Source organism: Sclerotinia sclerotiorum, genomic scaffold (assembly GCF_000146945.2).
Source record: "Sclerotinia sclerotiorum 1980 UF-70 scaffold_10 genomic scaffold, whole genome shotgun sequence".
Taxonomy (NCBI): Eukaryota; Fungi; Ascomycota; class Leotiomycetes; order Helotiales; family Sclerotiniaceae; genus Sclerotinia; species Sclerotinia sclerotiorum.
In genome coordinates, this window is record NW_001820826.1 from 602,718 (window position 1) to 623,318 (window position 20,601).

Below are 20,601 nucleotides of genomic sequence, written 5' to 3' on the forward strand. Positions count from 1 at the left end.
TGATGGTCTTGGTTGATTAGATAGCGATGCAGGGCCAAATACCGGGATTTGTCGCTCTTCCACCAAATTGGGGAAGCTGAATAGTAAGCCTCGTCAACATATTGACAAAGACGATTTCTAGAACTCTACCTAATACTGTCCTCAATAAATATATTTTTCAATTCCAGCCTTCTTCTCTTTCAGCTATTGGCTGCTGTGATTTTGTAGATTGTTCAAAAGCAATGCACATCTCGAATTGAAACGGTTTTGCGTATGGTATTGGCCTTGTTCTGAACTCCCAGACCCACTGAAACTCCCGTACACTCAGATATGGCTGGGCACACTGAAGAGAACGCACAGCTCCTGTCAACAGAGCAGGAGTCTGTTTCACGGCATTCATCAGATTCTGCGGCCTCGACTGCTTCGACTACAAGTCTGGTTTTCGATCGCATCGGCGAACGTGTAGCTGCGAATCGGTCTGAGAAATCGATGATGGTGACACCCAAGTTTCCTCCTCGAGGGGAGATGGCGTATGCGGACGATGAACATACGCAGATACATTTAGATGAAGAAGAAGAGAAAGACTACGATTTAGAGGACAGCGCGTTTCTTACAAATGGGGCTACAAACAAGTCGGTGGATAAGAAATTGAGAAAGCTGATATGGATTGTTGGGGGAGTGTTCATTGGAGCCTGGGTGCTGGCCCTGTTTATATTCTTAGGGAAACAGGCGTACAAACATTCATCGGAAATTCCCCACGATCCACAGGCAACATCCTCGAGAGGTAATGGGAAGAAGGTCACAATGGATCAGGTTATGGGTGGTCAATGGAGAGCGACTAAACATAGCATAAGTTGGATTGCAGGAGCCAACGGGGAGGATGGGTTGCTACTCGAGCAAGGTTCGGCCGGAAAGGATTATTTGATTGTGGAAGATGTCAGAACCCAGAATCCAGAGACTGTAGGGACCTTAGACAGGATGACTTTGATGAAGGACGGATCTTTCACAGTTGCTGGTAGAAGTTTGTACCCAAGCAAAGTATACCCGAGTAAGGATTTGAAGAAAGTCCTGGTAGCGACAGACGTCCAGTCAAATTGGAGACATTCCTTTTATGCAAAATATTGGATCTTCGATGTCGAATCCCAAACCGCGGAACCATTAGATCCGGTGGATCTAGATGGGCGAGTTCAATTGGCAAGCTGGAGTCCGAAGAGTGATGCCATCGTTTTCACTCGGGATAATAACATGTATCTTCGAAAACTATCATCACCAACTGTTATCCAAATAACCACTGATGGTGGCCCGGAATTCTTTTACGGTGTACCTGATTGGGTATATGAAGAAGAGGTTTTTGCCGGAGCCAGTGCGACATGGTGGGATGACAGTGGGAAATATATTGCATTCCTCCGTACCAATGAATCTGAAGTACCTGAGTATCCAATTCAATACTTCGTTTCAAGACCTAGCGGAAAGGAACCTTTGCCAGGAGAGGAGAATTATCCAGAAGTCAGAGAGATCAAATATCCCAAAGCCGGTGCTCCAAATCCTACTGTTGACCTTTTGTTTTATGACATTTTCAAGGCAGAAGTATTTGAAGTCACAATTGCAGGTGGCTTTGAGCCAAAGAACTTGTTGATTACAGAGGTAGTTTGGGCTGGTTCGACAGGTAAAGCTTTGATTCGTGAAACGAACAGAGAAAGTGATATTTTGCGAGTTGTCCTCGTTGATGTTGTGGCTCGAGAGGGGAAAACAGTGCGATACACAGATATCAACAAGCTCGATGGTGGATGGTTCGAGGTCTCCGAGGACACTCGCTATATTCCTGCAGATCCTGCAAACGGACGTCCCCACGATGGATACATTGACACCATCATCCACGAAAACTATGATCATTTAGGGTATTTTACACCAATGGATAATCCAGAGCCTATACTTCTCACATCCGGCAACTGGGAAGTGGTACAGGCGCCTTCTGCCGTTGATCTCAAGAACAATCTTGTCTACTTTGTTTCTACAAAGGAGTCACCAATTACAAGACAAGTATACAGCGTCAAATTAGATGGTACAGATATGAAAGCGATTACAGATACTTCGAACGAAGGTTATTATGGAGCCTCATTTTCCAAGGGAGCTGGATACGTACTCCTTAATTACAATGGTCCAGGTATTCCGTGGCAAAAAGTTATCAGCACTCCCAGTAATGGCAACCAATATACGCATACCATTGAGGAGAACAAAGGATTGGCTGAAATGGCAAAGAAACATGACTTACCTATTCTCATTTACCAAACTGTTACGATTGACGGATTTGAGTTGCAAGTTGTGGAGCGTCGACCACCTCATTTCAATCCAAAGAAGAAGTACCCGGTGTTGTTCTACCTTTATGGTGGTCCGGGATCTCAGACTGTTAGCAAGAGCTTCAATGTTGACTTTGAATCTTACATTGCCTCAAACCTTGGATACATTGTCGTAACTGTTGATGGCCGTGGCACAGGATTCATCGGAAGAAAAGCCCGAACCATAATTCGTGGGAACATTGGCCACTACGAAGCACGTGATCAGATTGAGACTGCTAAAATTTGGGCCAGCAAAAAGTACGTTGATGCATCAAGAATGGCTATCTGGGGATGGTCATACGGTGGTTTCATGACATTGAAGACTCTGGAAGAAGATGCTGGAGAGACATTTTCTTATGGCATGGCTGTTGCGCCAGTCACCGATTGGCGATTCTACGATTCTATTTATACCGAAAGATACATGCATACTCCTCAACACAATCCTGGCGGATACGACAATACAAGCATTAGCAATGTGGAGGCGCTCTCCAAGAATGTCCGTTTCTTGGTCATGCACGGTGTCGCGGATGATAATGTGCATATGCAGAATACCCTCACTTTATTGGACAAACTCGATCTTGCCGGGGTTGAAAATTATGATGTACATGTTTTCCCTGACAGCGATCATTCTATCTATTTTCATAACGCGAACAGAATTGTTTACGATAGTAAGTCATCATTCGTATATCTTCATACATGTGGGCGCTAACTGTTCGCAGAACTTAATAACTGGCTCATCAATGCCTTCAATGGAGAATGGTTGCGCACTGCAAATGCTGTACCTTTACAAATTGATGCGGCTAAAGTATGAGATATCAAGTGAATCAAGATAGCGAATATGAGATGAGAGTATCATAGGAGCAAGGCGTTACATCACGGATGGGCATATTTTTCGAACATAGACATGATATTATAGTTTCATCAGTGTTAAGTTACTTTCTAAGAAATATTACAATTTTTTATCTCCAGGGCCCATGCCTACAATCTATCTTTTTTATGTTTCGTATATCGTGATAATAAAATCTATAAGTGCTAAGATAAGTGAAAAATGAAAAGAGAAAAGAAGGAAAGGAGAATGGAAATGGAAATGGAAATGAGACCAGCTCACTAGAACGCCGTCTACACTCATCTAAACGCTCGTCTAAACACTCACCTCGTCACTCATTCGCCACTCAAATGTCAACTCCGAGGAGGACTGAACTATCGAAGCTTTAAAAGCTGCCTGAGACTTCGCTTAGACTTGATGGGTCGCACGCTCTGAAATTGCACATCATTGACAGTCCTTGAAGGTGTGACTTCGGAGTGGGATCTTTGATCCCCACGTTGTTGCAATTCACGAATTCGTTCGCTTTCTAGGTTTTGACGCTCACGTTCTTGGTTTTGACGTTCGCGTTCTTGGCGCACTCGGATTCGCTCTTGGATTTGGTCCAGAGTCTTTCGTCGTTCGCGTTCCTGGACTCGCTGTTGTCTGGTAGGAATACGGAGAGGTGGTGGAGTGAGAATGGGTCGCACATCGTAATGTGCGGGAATTTGAGCGTGTGTAACGGGGCTGAATGTCTCAACCTGTGGTGAGGGCCCTGGAAGGAGATAACCCGAATGAATTGATGTGGCGGATGAGGGGATTGATTTGGTGTTTTGAGCTTGGGGGGGAGCGCATGCTTCCTCCGGTAGCCGGATTTTCAGTGACTCTGGCATAGATGGAATTGCGAGCGAAGCTTCATATTGAATTATGCTTTGTCGACGGATGCCCTCTGGGATTAAACAAGTTGGTGTTCCTGCCGGTGCAAAATTTGCCTGAAGTGATGAAGCTCGCGTTGATGGTGCAGCGCCAAATTGGCTGTTTTGACGACGATTTTCCCACGCCGATGGTGGCAAAGCAATTGTTGCTCGCTGCCGTCGTGATGTTGTCACTGCTGTAAATCTTGGAGGTCGTCGGTGAACAGGGACAGGTCTTTGGTAAGCACGTGCAGGTCTTTGCTTCACCCCAGCCACCAAACACAATGGGAGTCCCTTTCGTTGACTTGGTAAACCTTGTCGATTCAGCAGTACCAAATTATGGCTTCGTGGAATGTGCTCGAAGAAGAATTCTTTGATTTGCTTGAGAGCCAGGGTCTCGGAGTTCCAATTTGGAAGGACCTCTGAAGGATTGAGTTCCTTTGGTGCTGTAGGGTGCCATTCTGGAATCCTCCAGCACCGGTCTTTTAGGATGTCTCCTGTGAGAATGCGGGTAGGACTCGATGGTCTTTCAGGGTTACTGCATCGAACGCAGGAGTTCATGGCGATGATCTTATTGTCGCTAGTCTTGCATGGTGTGGCGTTCATGAAACGGCCGGATTTTTCAGCGCACTCCATAACTCGAGATGGTGCTGCAACCTTTGTGCAGATGGGGCAGATGATAGAAACATTGCTGCACATATTGGATTGATTTGAGCTCCTCGGAAGTTTTGATTTTTTCTATCGATATATAATATAGGTGTTGTGTTGATTTGCAATAGCCTTTTTTTTTTGTATGTGCACTTTGAGGTTCGGTATGAGTGAAATCAGAAGGATGAAAGGGGAAAATTGGCTGGAATAGGACTGATAAGGATCGTAAATAAACCTGTTCAAGTGGTAAAGCATTGTTCTGCTCTACAAAATGAGTAATTTTGAGGGTTACCATGTTTTTACGCCAAGTGCCTCTAAATTCAAGAACAATGATTTGGAATCCTTTCTTTGTTGTTGAGAGCAAAGCAACAAAGAATTTACTTTGACAATCGTTATTATTCTGCCTAAAATAACATTCTCTATATCTAGCACAAAGAAAGTTCTAACCTGCCTTCAAATAAACAGGAGCCTTTGTCACGAAGGCGACAAAGGATAGTTGAGGTATATAGCTAAACAGACTTCTACTCAACAATTCAATTGTCAAGAACAACAGTCTCTACAGAACACCTACTTTTTTTTACACACTCACAACTTTAACTTCCCTGTTCTAATTCAAACAACATTTGACGTCTACCCTGGTGGTGACTTACATACATTCATTTTCATTTTAATTCCATAAAGTACAATACAGAGAAAAGTAGGTAAGCCCAAAATCATCCCTAGCTAAAGAATATCAGGACTTAAGGACTGTTCCAACACACACCTCAATCACACAAAATGTCTACAAACTTCTTCACCACACCATCCGGTCGCCCCACAGGCTGCAACACCTGCAATGCGGGATACATGAACTTCACGCCTCCAATCCGCGACCCTTACAATCTCCGCCAAGAATTCCGCCGCCGTCCCTTCAACCCCCCTAGACGTGCACCCCTCTACGTTCCCGACTCCCTCAATCACGCCTACATAGCTTCTCTACCACCATCCGTCCAGCCCGGTCAAGAACCATACCCCTCTCCCGCGGATACGCAACGAGAACAATCCGCACGCGAAGAAGATGATGAAGGATGGGGAACTATATTTGTGCACACATTTTTCTGGAAGGGTTTAATAGCGGTATTAGCTTGGTTTATTGGCTGGTTGAGCATCTTCGCTGTGCTGGTTATCAGTTTGTTTGATCTTGTTGGCGACGGACCTTTCCTTCCGGTTTTTGCGCTTTGTTCTGTTTATTGGTATGCTACTGTTCCTGATTTTGACTCGGTCTTGTTTTGGACTGTGGTTTTGCTTGGCGTTTTGGGTATGGTGGCTATGACAATGGTGAAGCTTGTTTTGGGGAGGTAGGTAAGTAGGTGTGAAGGTAGGTTGGATGTTCCTTTTGGTTTTTCTTTACTCTTTTGATCTTTTTTTTCTTTTACAAAACATAATTTTATTTCAGATTGGAATTTTTTGTTCACGTTGTGTGTGTTATTGTGATTGCAAGTACTCGACAAAAGACAATTCAGGGCTATGTTAATCTATATACCTTCAAGATCTTATGTTATCACCATATTCAACCCTATCACGCTCAGAAGTGCACGAGAGCTGCGAATCTGCCGTAAGTTTATTTATGTCCTATGCTTTTTGTTCATGGATAGGATAATATCTAACGAGGAGCTATTAGCATAATAGGGTATTGCTTCGACCGTCTCATCAAGTAGATTCCATATATCCCTCATTCACTTGGCGTGATCGCAGCTAACGATGTGCCGAATGCATTTTCCGGTTAGTTTCTGGCATTGATGTTTCGGATGCAGGTTAGAACATTGCAATATAAATCAGGCTAAATATTTCGCTTTTCCGTTTCTCCTACTTGCGTGGTATGTGGTCTTATGTTTTCTAGGCATAAAATAGTGGCGATGATCTGTCACGTTACAAGGGAACAAGCCACATCACTCACTCAAGTCGCGGTAAGATATCAATACAAGAGTGAATTATAACAGCTTGGTAGGCTTCAGAGTCAACTAATCCTACGTATGTTAGGCTTCACTGTACCCATCACTAACCAAGTAGGCTAATGAATCTCAAGACGCGTTCAGTGAATGGCACATGAATCGGGCTTAACCATCGGAATATGGTGCTCAATAAGTCATCATTAACACAAATTTTGAAAGTTTAAACTTGTTGCGAGGATCTATCGTGACAAACCTCAGACTGCATTACAAATTAAGCGAACATTTCCGTTAAATGCTAGCAACAAGGTGCGGGCTAGCCATAATAACTACACAAATTTATATGCCGAAGCTAAAACCACGAGTCCATTGCGTGAAAATTTACGCCCAGATTTTGCCCAGATTGTGGTACCACCGACCTGTTCTAACAAGAGTGGCAGTCTCAATCGCCAAGACTTCTTCTAAACCAGTCGTCATGTCAACGTCAGCCGGACGCAACATCCACTCGTCTGACCAGTAGTAAATGCGATGGCCGATGTAGATGGCGAGGAAAACAGGAAGCCCAATATAGGCAGTGAGAAACGACGATATGTTCCATTTTCCATGGAAGAAGACGCTAAATCCGTTGCAAAGCAGGAGAATCGTGAAAGCACAGATTGAGACGTAAGCCAGATAAGGCTGGAAACGCGATTTGTATGGCAGATCCGTGATTTCATGTATAGCGCATGCCTTGCGAAAGCGGAAAAAGACTATACAGCAACAAATCCAGGAAATGAATCCAGATGTGTTGGTGAGATTAATGAACCAGTTAAAAACTTGTACTCCACTTCTAGCGCAGTTGAGATAGGCCAAGAGTGACAGCAACGAGCTTGCAATGAGTGCAGGATATGGTACACCCCATCTATTGCATGTCTTGAAAACCCTTGGTGCATTTCCAAAAAGCGCAAGAGAATACAGAGATCTGCTTGACATGTAAAGGAAGGAATTGCCTGAAGACCATGCAGATGTGATGATCACAGCATTTACGACACTGTCTAAGCCTGAGATACCCGCATTTTTGATTGCTATTACCCAGGGTGACGATGATGCGCCCGGCCCGCCGCCAATCAAACCTGGCGCATTACTACTCACGATAACCCCTATTGCAAGGGTTCCGCCAATGTAGAAAATAAGAAGTCGGTAGAAGTATCTTTTGGCTGCGGTTGGCAAATTTCGTCGTGGCGATTCCATTTCACCTCCAGTGATTACAAGTAATTCGGGCGCAAAGCTAAAGGAGAAAGCAGAGAAGACAAGCACATATAGAAGAGCACAAAACCTTCCCCCGGCCCCGTCGATTAGGTACTCTTTAGTGGCCCCTGGATCTTTCCAGTAATGAAATCCAAGCCGCCGATGTGATGGACCGCCGCTCCAGAAGAGAATGAAAGAGAGGATCAAAAGGCCAACTATCATGAATACCTTCAGAGAAGCAAACCAAAACTCGGTCTCTCCATATACCTTTACAGGAAAGAAATTTAGGCCAATGATGACGAAAAGAAGGACAGTGATCCACACGGCAATATTTATATCATTTGGCCAATAGTTAACAACCAATCCGGCGGCAGTGATCTCGTAGGGAACAATAATGGCGAAAGAATACCAGTAAAGCCACCCCATGGCGAATCCAAGACTGGGAGAGACGTAACGAGTGGCATACGACGCCATCGTACTTCCACCAGCCGGCATATATGCACTAATCTCTGTTGTCGCCGTCACAATACCATAGACGAATATTGTTTCAAGACAATATGCAAGGAAGAGAAACCCAGGGCCTCCAACTGAAAGAGCTTGTCCAGTTCCAACAAATAATCCTGTACCAATGGTACCTCCTAATGCGATCATCTGTGCATGTCGAGATTTTAGTCCGCGTCGTGTGCTTCCCCGAGATTTCGAATCTTGCACCTGGCTCAGACCCGATTCACACTCTTCAGGCGCTAAATGGGCCCGTTCTTTCATCTTTTCAGAAGAATTCGTAGAATCTTTATTGGTTTCGTTGGGCAAGATTGGAGGGGCTGACTCAGTGCTCATTATGACCTTTCAGTAGAAAGCTGTAAGAACAAATACAACGCCGTCATCAAAAGAATTCGAGGTCAGCGTATGGATCTGAGATATTTGAGGCCTCAGATTATTAAGTGGTGGTTTGATTCACCTGTCTGAATTTAATTCACCACGAACAAGACGCGGGGTACTAATCTTAAAGTGCCATCACAAAGTCACACAAGATAGTCGCAGTAACATTAATATAAATGTGTCGTAAGGGACGATCCGGTTAAAGTTTCGACGTATAGGAACCACCAGATTCATAGATTGGTACAGGAATGACACCTCCTACTCTAATTTTGTGACAACTAACCAACTGCTGGTGGTAACACGAAGCACTATCGAGCTCAAACAAATCGGGCTTGATTATTGGATAAATCTTAATCAAAGAGCACTCATGGTAAAATTTACAACTTGACCTCAACTAATGTACCAATCCACAGCAAATAGATTCGAAGAGGTCTATCATGAATGTTATCTTATTCTCTAGGAAATATAAAATTGGTAAATATCTATTATCAGTACCTAGTGATAACTGCTGACCGGGGGATAATTAAATAGGTTTTTTTTTCGATGCTCAGCGCATTTTACAAACACTGATATTTGACACTACAATCTAATACTTAAGGATTTGAGCTACCAAGATCTAAGATCTATCAACACCCGAACCCGCAGCTTTTTAATACGGCCTCCTTCAGAAACTATAGATGCTCATTCAAAAAATCCTCCAACATTCGATTTTTACATTAAAAATTTCTAGATGCATACTGCGAATAAATCTTCTTTAACTTCCCCAAATTTACCATTCCTTGGAAACACGGAAAAGTGAATTTATTACGTTTATGAAAAACGAAAATGCTATTTTAAGCATAGTCTAAGAATTCGAGAGCCTAGCGGCATCAAAGAGGAACTTAATCATCGCATGTTGGAAGCTAGAGACATAGTATCCGTCATTGAAGTTATATCCCAGGCAACTCCACTTGCAGAATTTCCCTTAATAACCTCCATGAACAAGAAGTGCAAATGGATGTCTCAACACCTGCTGGTATTTCAGAGGCTTTTAGTTTCACAATGGTTACACCAAGGAATGCTTGCACAAATAACTTAAAAATCCGAACATCCTGATTAATTTTTCTGATTTAAATTTAAGCATTATACTACGCAAAATGTTATTCTGTTGAAGATATCATGAACTTCGGGCTCTAGTTTCGATCTTGTCACAATTTCCAAGTTTGTGCTGCTAGACTAGGAAAAAAAAGGGTGCTAAAAATCACGGCTAGCAAATGCTGCTAGATTTTGAATTATTCATACAATTATTCGACGATAAGTGCACATGTCAAATACAACCTGCCACCTGAAAGAGCTGATCAAGACTCGCTTGTAGAGGAGGCACGATCAGCCAAGACTTTAGTTGAAGAAAGCAAAGCCTAGCAGTACTGGTAGTAGAAAAGTGATTATTAATCATATCGTAATCATTTCTACGAAATACTCGACCATTTCTCGCTTTTAGAGGCCAAAGATTCGGATGAGAACAGGTGAAGATGAACCGAATGTTTTAATTCGTCCCTATGGGCGAGGGAAATCACATCATTGAGAGCGATTGATCGCGAAACTTAGGATAGCTCACTGGAGTACAAAAATGTATTCAATTCTATGTAAAGTGAGGTATTAGTTCTTGTTCGAATGGGCTTACCACCCCTCAAGTAGGGAAATGTAGGGGGGGTGGTGGTTGAAAATAAGCGAAAATACCCCGCAACTATAGAAGCTAACCATAGACGCTAAATTCTTATAATATCTGTCAATATGAAATGGAAAAGAGGTTGATTAGTACATTTTATAACATCACACGGAAGCAATATTTGATATTATATGGTATTTTTCTTGTTAATATCAATTTTTCTTCGACTCGCTTCCACACATTTGCATATCTCTCTCCCCGCCCGTGTTTCTTTGATACTGCAACTACTAAGATTGACCGTACTTGACGCGAATACAAGAATCAAAAGTCTCATTTATACAATAGCTGTAGCTCTACCGACTGCGGAATGCCAAAAACCACGAGTCATATCTCCCGCACCCCTCCTAACTAACCGTTTGCGTAGCAGCCCCTTCGCCACCCCACCCCTCCACCGCCAAAACCTGATAATTAAGCGAACCCAAATTCATCCCCAGCGCAGCCCAAGCCTTAAAATGATTCTCCACAGTAACAGTACCACTCTTTCGCGGAGAATTTCGCACTGAGATATACTGATTGAAAGTGGCAGTTCCAACAATAGAAGGTTCATTGACACGTTGGTTTTCCCAAATTGTATAACTTGACCCATCACTCGTCACACTGCCTTTTACTGTGCCGAAGCTCGGTGGGGAGCTGCTGTCTTCGACGATGTAGTATTCTACGAGTGGGTTTTCGGACCAGCCGTAGATGGAGAGAAGGGCGGTGCCGGAGCCGATTCCGAAGGTTCCGCTGAAGTTGATGGGGCTGTGAAGCATAGTTGTTAGGAAGTTGATACAAGAAGGAGTATTGGCTCGTTAGTACTCACTTAGTAGATCCGGTTGTCCATCCAAGTCCAACAACGAAATCGTCTTGGGTGTCCCAATCTACAGTGAAGGAGCTCCCGGATGGTGTATAGACTACATCTCCACCAGTAGTATAATCCTGTTTGTAGTTTGGAGTTGCTCGGCGGAGAAGAGAGCTCTCGTTGCGTCTAAGAACAAAATCCATGGGACTACGCTTAGGGAGCGTGGGACTTGCAATAGCAAAGGATGTAGAAATTGCCGAGAAGGCGGCTAGGAGGGTGGAAAATGCAACCATAGTGTCGGTTGGTATGGTATCTGATATTGAATGGGGAAATGAGAATTTATTGAATATAGAATAGCTGATGGTTCATGTACTTTTCTTGGCCACGCAGTGCTTTATATACTTATTTGACGACTAAGAATGGCCTAATGGGGCACTAGTGCAAATACGTAAACTTCGAAATGAAGTGAAGTTGACGATCTTCATAGCTGCCGATCTCCAAATTCACTTCAGGCTGAGTATTCCCCAGACTCTATCCAGGATATCGGGCATATGGTACATCTTTTCTTGGAAAGGTGTGGTGGATCTGGTATCATATAAAGTGCCGTATGAACTCGACAAACTGGCATTCTATTTGACCCGATTAGTCCAAAGTTGGGGAAGCTGGGCAATGCATATACCGGAAGATGAAAAATTGGATACCTTCATAGGGTTTGTTAACCACTTTTAGTTCATATCCATTGATATTTCTGAAACTCGAATAGAACTGGGAAACTTAAAGTTGGATTAGGGTGCCTGTCTTACGAATTTGCATGGTAGTAGTCCTATTTTTTAATAGCAATAACTATCCCTCTAACCATATAGATTGAATCATTGATGAAAGAACAGTAACACATTAAGATCAGCAATATCAAGCGTCTATCACGATACCAGGTAGGAACAGTAATTTAGAAACTCCTTAACATTAGCAAAACTACATCCGGGGCATTTCGGCTAAGCCTTAGGTCGTACTTTAATTCAGCCTAAATGGCAGTTGCATAGGAAATATGGGGCCGGAGCGAACACCTTGTATATTGCGGAGTGCATGCGGAGTACATAAGGCTAGTGAAGCTTTTTGTTATAAGCAAGAGTAATTCAGGCTAAAAGAGAGTTTTCTACGTATTTGTTTGACATGTTATGATGCGGTTTCTTATAGGTAAGAAACGGCATATCATTCTTTGTAAAACCCCCATAGATTTAAGAATGCTGTGTATTATCTCTACACGATATGAAGGAATGGAAAACACAATTTTCAAAATAAAAATTATTGAGTTCAATTTGTTTTCTGGGGCTAGGCGTGTTTATTTCCATGAGAACCACCAAATAAAATCTAGTAGGTAGCTCGCTAAACATACTGGCGTATCCCTACTCTGAGTTGAATAATGTAGAAGTGGACCTTGTATTCATACCCCGTCAAATCATACTCTAATGACGATCATTTTCTTCGTCATTCAACTCTATCCACTCTCCGTTGATTGTATTCCCTACCCCTTTTCTCGTGCCTCTGCCGCACCGCATTCATCAGCAGCCACGCGGTTCTAAACATTAGCCATCCCACAACTCTCTCTTCAGTCTACTCACTTCGAATAATACCGCGCTACTATCCTTGAATGATCCAATAAGTCTGCGTGCATAGAAATACCTAAGCACATTTTTCAAGTGACTTTTGTCACTGCGAACAAGCGCTACTAAGATAAGGAGCGCTGCTGCAAATTATTCCAGCACAAACCTCAGCCGAGAAAATCATGTATGTATACCAGCATTATTGTTCAGGAGCTATCCTCAGTGCCATCCAAAGTCCTAAGTATTCTGTAACGAAGTACGATGCTAACTAATGAGCAAGCAATAGCACTGAGCAGACGCTTTTAAAACCAGATTCTTAATTAAGCGAACAACAACTACCTAACTTCATCAATTGATCGGATTTCCTTTCCATCTAGCGTAGTTCATCACACATCTATATTCATCAAAGGACCTTCAATTAGATTAAGATATGCGATTTTCTCTATTTATCTCTCCCTATTCACTTTTGCTTTACTAAAAATCATCTAATGATAGGTATCATCTGCTCATTTTACATAACATCCACCAGGTCTCAAGAAGCCACACCACCCAATTTCATGCCTACCATTACTGCGCCCGAAACAAGTAGATGCAATGAAAATTCAAGCCGAATGTAGCCTCAACACCATGTCATGCCAGTGCAAAGTTCAAATTACAAATTGAACCAAATCATTTTACATCTATCAGCCCTCATCCTAACCTCTCTAGAACAATCATCGAGTGCAATACCGAGTTCTTTTAGCACAGCATTTTTCCTTTTCAAGAGGAGTCCATTCTCTACCAAAGTTGGAAGCATACCAAGTACATCCAAAGCCTTAGATCTTGCTTCCACAGTAGCATCCGAGGGCGAATCGTATGTGTTGTGCGTACGATCCGTCATGCGATTGATGATCGAATCGAGGTGTTCTTCGATCAAACTAGGATTCTCAGGCATTAGGACGATCATAATATTCATGCTGGCATCTTTCGTGGCCTTGTCTGGGACATCGGTACCAGCTAGAGCAATGGGAAGAATTTGTGCGGCATTGTCCTGCAAGATCTTTGCTGGCATATATCGAAGAATACCAACGAGAGCAATGAGGCAGTTTTCTTTAATACGGCTATTGTCATTGGATCGCCAGAGAGTGATGAGTTCGCTAACAGTAGTGCTGTAAAGGCGACCAAATCGAAGGGGCCGAAGGGTACAAAAGTTGCTATCGTTCATGATATTGGATGGAGCCAGAAGGATTGCGAAGCTTTGAGCGATCTTCCGGCCGCGCTTTGGGTCAGAAATGCCTTGCATCATGGCGTTGATAAGTGCCGTACTGCATGGCTCATATGCTGCGACTGTTGCTGCAGCAAAATAAGCCAAGGCTTGATAGATTTGATATGCTTCTGGGTCAGGCTTTGAGGTTGCCTCCTTGACTAGCTGGAGCATGACATCGTGGAGTAGTTTTCCATCTTCAAATGACTTTTTGTCTGCACCAAATTTGTTGACGAGGAGTTGAAGCATTTGTAACATACCCAGTCGAGCTGGTCTTGAACACTTGTTTTCCACAGAAATGGCGTTCAAAAGCATTGACTTGGCGGTTTCGTGAGCAGTCAGACCTAACCGACCCACATCCTAAAACAAATCAGCTAAAGTCAATGCGGAGAAACGTACAATATGAGCTCACTTCTTTACGAATTCCAGCTATTAATGCTGCGGAAAGAATGTTGGCGGAACATTTGTTAGAAGGGCCACTGCGAAGGTCTTGCTGACAAACACCGAGATCCGCTCTTGTGTGAGCTCCAAAGTTGAACAGAGTCCAAACTCGACTTGGCTCAGTTGGATTTTCTGCATTTGCTTTGAGCAAAAAGTTATTCTCGTGCGAGGTGGTATTGGATCGAAGTATATACGTCCCAATTGTTCCAACAAGTGCAACAACGGAATCATCGAAATATTCCCCCTTGTCAACCTCGGAGATACCAACAAACCAACTACCTTTTAAGTTGCCAGTCTCATGCTGAAAAAGCCCAATGACTCGCTTGAATAATGCAATGGCGATGAAAGCATAAGGATCGATAGTGTCACCGGTGTTAGAGAAGAGTTCTCCCATGGTCTTATCATTGGCAAGTGCGTCATCAAACACTTGCAATCCTCGATAAATTGCGGCTAGAATGGCCATTTGATATGATTTCTGGGCTGCGTTTTTGGAAATGTGTTGCGTAAATCTCATAATCAGTTCAGATTGCAAAGCGGTGAATAATCTAAATTTGAAATGAATCTTGGAATCGGAGTCAGGGGCATCCAATTCACGTTGACAAACTGATTTGCACGCAATATCCACAAGGGAGTCCAGAAGCCCGACTATGCGGGAGAAATCAGATCCGTCACCATTCTCTGGCTTCAACTGATCCGGAAGTCTTCCAACAAAATTTGGAAGCGTGATATTGATAAAAGTGTCTGGATATTGAACCGACAAGGTGGAAAGAGAGGTCACGGCCAACGTGCGAAGCTCCTCAGCTATTTTCATATCAAAGGCGGTCTCATTGAGCTTTTCAATGATTGTTCCTTGCTCGAAAGAATTTAAAAACGGTCGGTTCACGGAATTGTTGCGGATTGTGGCCAAAAGTGTGAGACCTTTAGTGGTGGCAATCTGTAAATCAAGATCACTAGACGACCCGGACATGGCGCCAAAGTATAGTTCAACAAGACTTTCTCGGAAGCCGTCGAAATCTTCATCAAAGTATACTTCAACAAGACTTCCTCGGAAGCCGTCGAAATCTTCATTCATGACGGTCGTACCCGAAACCACTTTTGCATCCTTAGTATTTGAAATGTTTGAACGTGTTTCAAGGATGATATTTAAAGACTCGACTAATCGTGCCTTGTCGCTAATAGTATCCAGTCGATGCCATAAGGTGAAAATAGTTGGCAGTGTGTTCCTAAAAGTGAGGGTGAAAGCATGTGGGGAGGTGCTTGCAATTTTGCTTAGAATACGAGCACATGGGAGAATCATTCTCTTCTTTGTATCGTCGGTAAATATTGTAATGCATTCTTGAGTAACGTGGTTGATGTATTTGGCCAACTTATCGTTATCGTCTTTAATGTTAGAAGACTGTCGGCCTAGTTGGCTGGCAACCGCAGCAATATTTTCTATGGAACGATTAATAAAATCTTCATTTTCGCCGTTCCAAACCTCCCATTTCAAAGTATCCCATATTGTGGTTGAGAATTCCGAAACATTAGTATAGTTGCGTATGCATTCAAGCATGGCATCGAATACATCAATCTAAAAAGTTAGCATGGAAGAACATTAAGGAGGACGAATTTGTTACCTTGACATCTGCCCTGACGCTTTCAGAGTCTAATTTCTGGAATAACGCTGGAAAAACAAAAGAAGCAAAACCTTCATTAGAGGTTAAACAATTCAAAAGACCACGTTTGAGGTCCTCTTCTGGGTTTAATGGAGTCGCTGATTTAGTGGTGGTAATGGGGAAATATCGGAAAAACGAGCTAAACATAGTTTCGGCCTCGTCGGGGTCTATATCCCAACTCGTGCCCAATTGCCTGTAAATTTTGAAAATGACAAGGATACAAGACGGATTTCTTTCAACTGCCGCCATCGAAGCCATCCCATTAACAAACGTACTGCCCAGGGAAGTCTTAAGTGCTGTAGGATATACTTCTAGTAAACACTGGAGGAGTTGTAGGAGGCTTAGTCGTGTAGAATGGGGAAAGTCGTTTAGAGACTGTTTGTTATCTGGGAGACGGAAAACCGCCACCGCAATATCTGGCGCACCTGATTTAATAAATTTAGGCATCTTTGCAATGGTGGTCAAACACCTTGCAATTTCCGATAGTCCAGCTCGGTATATCTGAACCTCCCCAGCTTGGGACACCCGATTTGTTAAATAATTAACGAGGGCACTTACTGCTGCATATTAGCTTGTAGACTCAATATATATATCACTTCGACTACTTACAATCATGCCTCGAGAGCTTTCCTGGGTCGACATTTTGTAGTACAAGCAACAAAAACTCCAATCCTGGACATAATCAGCACCGAAGTATGTTTGAATTCTATGATTTCAAATGAGTTGCACCTTTTTGGCAATCTTCCATCGATGCCTCGCCATCTATATACGGACCAAGATCCGAGATGAGGCTGCTAATCGCACTGAGATCTATCACCAGATTAGTAAAGGTCAAGGCTAACGGGCTTAAAGCTCTCGTACTTTCTACTTTTTGATTGACGATTGCTAATTTGTCCTTTTCAGCCTCTGCAGCCATAAACTCGGCTACATTTGATCCCATTTTGTCTAGTGCGGATTTAAATTAAGTATCCGAGACGGGGATTATATACGTGATGATAGATGATAGTAGACAAATCTAAGCAAGAACCAAATGTCAGTGACTTGACAACATGCATTCTTTAATTTATTGAATAGCAAGTCAGGTGTCCAATAACCTCATGTGCTGATTCAAGAATTGAGTGGTTGTAGAGGTGGGTGCAAAATGTACTGAAAGCCTCACTAGCCTTGATATCGGGATGGTAGAAGTACTAGTGAACTGGATTATAGAACGCTTGGGATAACTCTAGGAGAGCCAGTGGAATAACTGTGTGATTCGTTGAATTGGAAAATCAAAAAGTGTGACGGGAGGTCCACGGGAGACTGGGAGGGCCAAACGTCAAGTTCAACGCCAATATCAAATGTCCCGGCTGCCAAAATGAAGAGGGACGAGGGGACATGTAAAGACAGGACAGTGGAGGAACTGAGTCAATTGAAATTGGAGGCTCATAAAGCAGTTACTAGATGCTGAGAAGAAACTCCGGACAACTTAATGGGTAGCGCTGCAAGGGCGAGGAAGATTGATAGTTCAGAAGCTTCCTTGGATATCCAGGAACAAGGTGGGATTAAAAGCCGTTGTGACTGTGAAAGGTTTTGGAAAATGGCGGAGAGAGAGGCTGATAGCTAATAAATAGAAGCAATAGGTAAAGATGCGTGTATAAAAATGGCTTAACTTACTCTGAAGGAAGAGTCTACTGAAACGTTGAAGTAACAATTCGAGTCACAAGTAACAAGTGAGCATGCAAGCTTGCAAAAACAAAGGTATATGTTCGAGTAACAAAAGGGTATCAAGATGAACAGCTCTCCTTATGCAATGAAAGAGAGTAGAAAATGAGTGAAGGCAATATGCTTTTGAGTGGTATACTCTTGGATGAATAGACTCAATTCAACAAATTATCTACGAGATAACGGAGCTTCTAGAATGATGAGGGGAAAATATAATTTCTGCCATTGCGGGCGGTGAACGGTTGAACTTCGGCAAATACCCAACTGCTCAATCAAAGCACCAAAGATTTATGTTTTCTTTTATATAACCTTTTCATATATACCACAATGAGTGTGAAATTATCTGAGTAAAAGTGTGCTGAACAAAAAGAGCATCTAGCTGGAATGTCTCAATTCATCTACTGCATTAACTTCTTATTGAGATATTTATCAGCTTATTGGCTGCATTCTGGCTAAAAATACCATTCACTCGAAAATACCCTTGACAATTTTACCCCTCCATTTCCCCTCATAAAAAAAGTCCGATAAGATAAGCATCGGGATGAAAAATGAAAATTTTATCTTCACTCTGTTTCAGCATTTCTACTCCTCTGATTTGTTTACCTAGGGAAAGAGGATTTCCTGTCAGCAAAGCAGGTACATACAAGACCCTTGTCAAAGTACTGTGACTACGATATCGAAAATTGTACCACGAAATCCTTCGCTCCAAATCATTCCAAATATCATCGGGAAATGGCTTCCTCTCCTGTCCCGGCTACCTGCAAGGTTATCTTGGCTCAAGGAATTGCTAAAAAGTTACTTGGAGAAGTTTCAACAGATCTGAAGAAGCTATCTTTCAAGCCTAAGCTTGTTGGATTGTTGGCAAATGATGATCCTGCAGCTCAACAGTATGCAGACTGGTCAATGGCAACATGCATCGAGAAGTGAGTATCTCTCCCACCTTATTTGCTATACACAAAAACCTTTACATCCGCGTATTTGCGACACTCAAGAATGATAATTGGTCTGGAAGGCAACACCAAATTGGAGGTTCGGAGGTCAGAATTGATGGATAGCATAGGACGTTGGATACCAATCACAATTTCTCAAGAGAAAGGAACTTTACTTGGGCTCGCATCCTACCAAGCTCTGTCTCCGAAGAAATTGGATCATCTCCCGATATCGAATAGCGCAATAACTTGCGCTTCGATATTTGCACAAACTGACTTGTCTGCAGTGGTTTCGACTTTGAGCTCCGAAAGTTCACCAAAGAAGAGATCGAAGACGAAATCCTAAAAGCAAACAACGACGATTCCATTCATGGTATCATTGTATACTACCCCATTTTCCCCGCACCTTCTCTCCAAGATGGATATATTCAACAAATTGTTGCCTTGAACAAAGATGTAGAAGGATTGGCACATACCTACCGTTTCAATATGTACCAAAACATTCGATTTCTCGACGCTCCTCACAATACTCAAAAGTCAATTTTACCTTGCACACCTTTAGCCGTTGTCAAAGTTCTCGAACATCTACAGATTTATAACTCAGTTTTACCCTATGGGAATCGATTATATGGAAAGACAATCACTGTATTCAATCGCTCCGAGGTTGTTGGACGTCCATTGGCTGCTTTACTTGCGAATGATGGTGCTACCGTGTATTCTTGCGATCTTGACGGAGTTAAGCTGTTTACTCGTGGCAAAGGGATTAAGAAAGTCCATCATGAGGTTCACGATATGGAAGGGATGAAGAATGATGATTGTTTGCCAAAGAGTGATGTTGTTATCTCGGGTGTTCCAGGAGAGAGATTCAAGGTCAATACCGAGTTGATCAGAGATGGAGCTGTCTGTATCAATTTTTCCTCTCAAAAGAATTTTGATGGTCCAGCTGTTAAGGAGAAAGCTTCAATCTATGTACCATCAATTGGAAAAGTTACCATTGCGGTTCTTTTGAGAAATCTTTTGGTTAGTATTTCTCTATAACTCAGCGGGAAAGGCATCTACTAATATTGTTATACAGAGATTGGTAGAAAATCAGGGAAAGGGGGCAGCGAAGCCAACGGAGATCTCAAACTGAGTGAAAATCAAACAAAGGATTTTGAATTCTAAGCTGTAAGTGTGATCTTTCAAACCTTGAGCTAGAACCATGATTAGTTCTAGCTAAGGAGAATCCAAAAAGAATATAGAAGGCGTTTTGGGAAAACTATACCAAAGAGGAGTTGAAATATAAGGATAGGGTAAATGTCATAGAAATACTTACAATTGAATTGGATTTGGTAGTTGTAATATTCTTGTGCAACACATTATCTGGCCATACATCATTTCGTTGTAATGACTTGACACGCGTTGTCTATCTCACAGGCTTTGGGATCTGAGTTACAGAACGTCTAGCAACTGAATGATCTAAATGTGTCCCGAGATTTTGAATGGTACATTTCATTCTTGCTATAATAGTTTGAGTACATATATATACGATATGTATATCTACATTAAGTACTGTATCTATATATGTAAGCACACATCTAATACCTAATCTCAAGTAAATACAAAAGATATATCATCTGTAGATCTAAAAATAAAAAAATATTTTCAGCTTTCTAATATATTAATATATTAATCCACTAATTATCTCATTATAAGTGTTACGACGGGTAACAATTAGGTCACAGGATTAGTAATAACACGTGATGCGAGAACTCGAAGAGCTCGAAGGCTTGGCCTCTCGAGCCCTTCGATCGAGGAGAGCGAAAGGATCGAAGCTCGATCCCTTCGCT

At 42.4% G+C, this 20,601-nt stretch overlaps 8 protein-coding genes across 8 annotated transcripts; 4 read left to right on the forward strand and 4 right to left on the reverse strand.

Annotated features, from left to right (window-relative positions):
• Window positions 1-309: 309 nt before the first annotated feature.
• On the forward strand, window positions 310-3,126 carry SS1G_07744 (hypothetical protein; the record flags this gene model as incomplete). Its single annotated transcript, XM_001591069.1, has 2 exons — window positions 310-2,983; window positions 3,035-3,126. 2 exons carry the CDS (start codon window positions 310-312, stop codon window positions 3,124-3,126), a joined length of 2,766 nt encoding a protein of 921 aa, XP_001591119.1.
• Window positions 3,127-3,515: 389 nt separating this feature from the next.
• On the reverse strand, window positions 3,516-4,730 carry SS1G_07745 (predicted protein; the record flags this gene model as incomplete). Its single annotated transcript, XM_001591070.1, has 1 exon — window positions 3,516-4,730. One exon carries the CDS (start codon window positions 4,728-4,730, stop codon window positions 3,516-3,518), a length of 1,215 nt encoding a protein of 404 aa, XP_001591120.1.
• Window positions 4,731-5,456: 726 nt separating this feature from the next.
• On the forward strand, window positions 5,457-6,376 carry SS1G_07746 (predicted protein; the record flags this gene model as incomplete). Its single annotated transcript, XM_001591071.1, has 2 exons — window positions 5,457-6,016; window positions 6,340-6,376. The coding sequence occupies 2 exons, from the start codon at window positions 5,457-5,459 to the stop codon at window positions 6,374-6,376; spliced, it is 597 nt and encodes a 198-aa protein (XP_001591121.1).
• A 759-nt stretch (window positions 6,377-7,135) lies between these two features.
• On the forward strand, window positions 7,136-7,267 carry SS1G_07747 (hypothetical protein; the record flags this gene model as incomplete). The annotated part of the gene is made up of 1 exon (XM_001591072.1): window positions 7,136-7,267. The coding sequence occupies one exon, from the start codon at window positions 7,136-7,138 to the stop codon at window positions 7,265-7,267; it is 132 nt and encodes a 43-aa protein (XP_001591122.1).
• A 362-nt stretch (window positions 7,268-7,629) lies between these two features.
• On the reverse strand, window positions 7,630-8,671 carry SS1G_07748 (hypothetical protein; the record flags this gene model as incomplete). Its single annotated transcript, XM_001591073.1, has 2 exons — window positions 7,630-7,641; window positions 7,739-8,671. The coding sequence occupies 2 exons, from the start codon at window positions 8,669-8,671 to the stop codon at window positions 7,630-7,632; spliced, it is 945 nt and encodes a 314-aa protein (XP_001591123.1).
• Window positions 8,672-10,765: 2,094 nt separating this feature from the next.
• Window positions 10,766-11,495, reverse strand: SS1G_07749 (hypothetical protein; the record flags this gene model as incomplete). The annotated part of the gene is made up of 2 exons (XM_001591074.1): window positions 10,766-11,162; window positions 11,224-11,495. 2 exons carry the CDS (start codon window positions 11,493-11,495, stop codon window positions 10,766-10,768), a joined length of 669 nt encoding a protein of 222 aa, XP_001591124.1.
• A 1,960-nt stretch (window positions 11,496-13,455) lies between these two features.
• On the reverse strand, window positions 13,456-17,082 carry SS1G_07750 (hypothetical protein; the record flags this gene model as incomplete). The annotated part of the gene is made up of 6 exons (XM_001591075.1): window positions 13,456-14,406; window positions 14,459-16,057; window positions 16,104-16,222; window positions 16,568-16,702; window positions 16,917-16,945; window positions 16,985-17,082. 6 exons carry the CDS (start codon window positions 17,080-17,082, stop codon window positions 13,456-13,458), a joined length of 2,931 nt encoding a protein of 976 aa, XP_001591125.1.
• Window positions 17,083-18,170: 1,088 nt separating this feature from the next.
• Window positions 18,171-19,904, forward strand: SS1G_07751 (hypothetical protein; the record flags this gene model as incomplete). The annotated part of the gene is made up of 4 exons (XM_001591076.1): window positions 18,171-18,174; window positions 18,451-18,766; window positions 19,060-19,792; window positions 19,848-19,904. The coding sequence occupies 4 exons, from the start codon at window positions 18,171-18,173 to the stop codon at window positions 19,902-19,904; spliced, it is 1,110 nt and encodes a 369-aa protein (XP_001591126.1).
• Window positions 19,905-20,601: the final 697 nt, after the last annotated feature.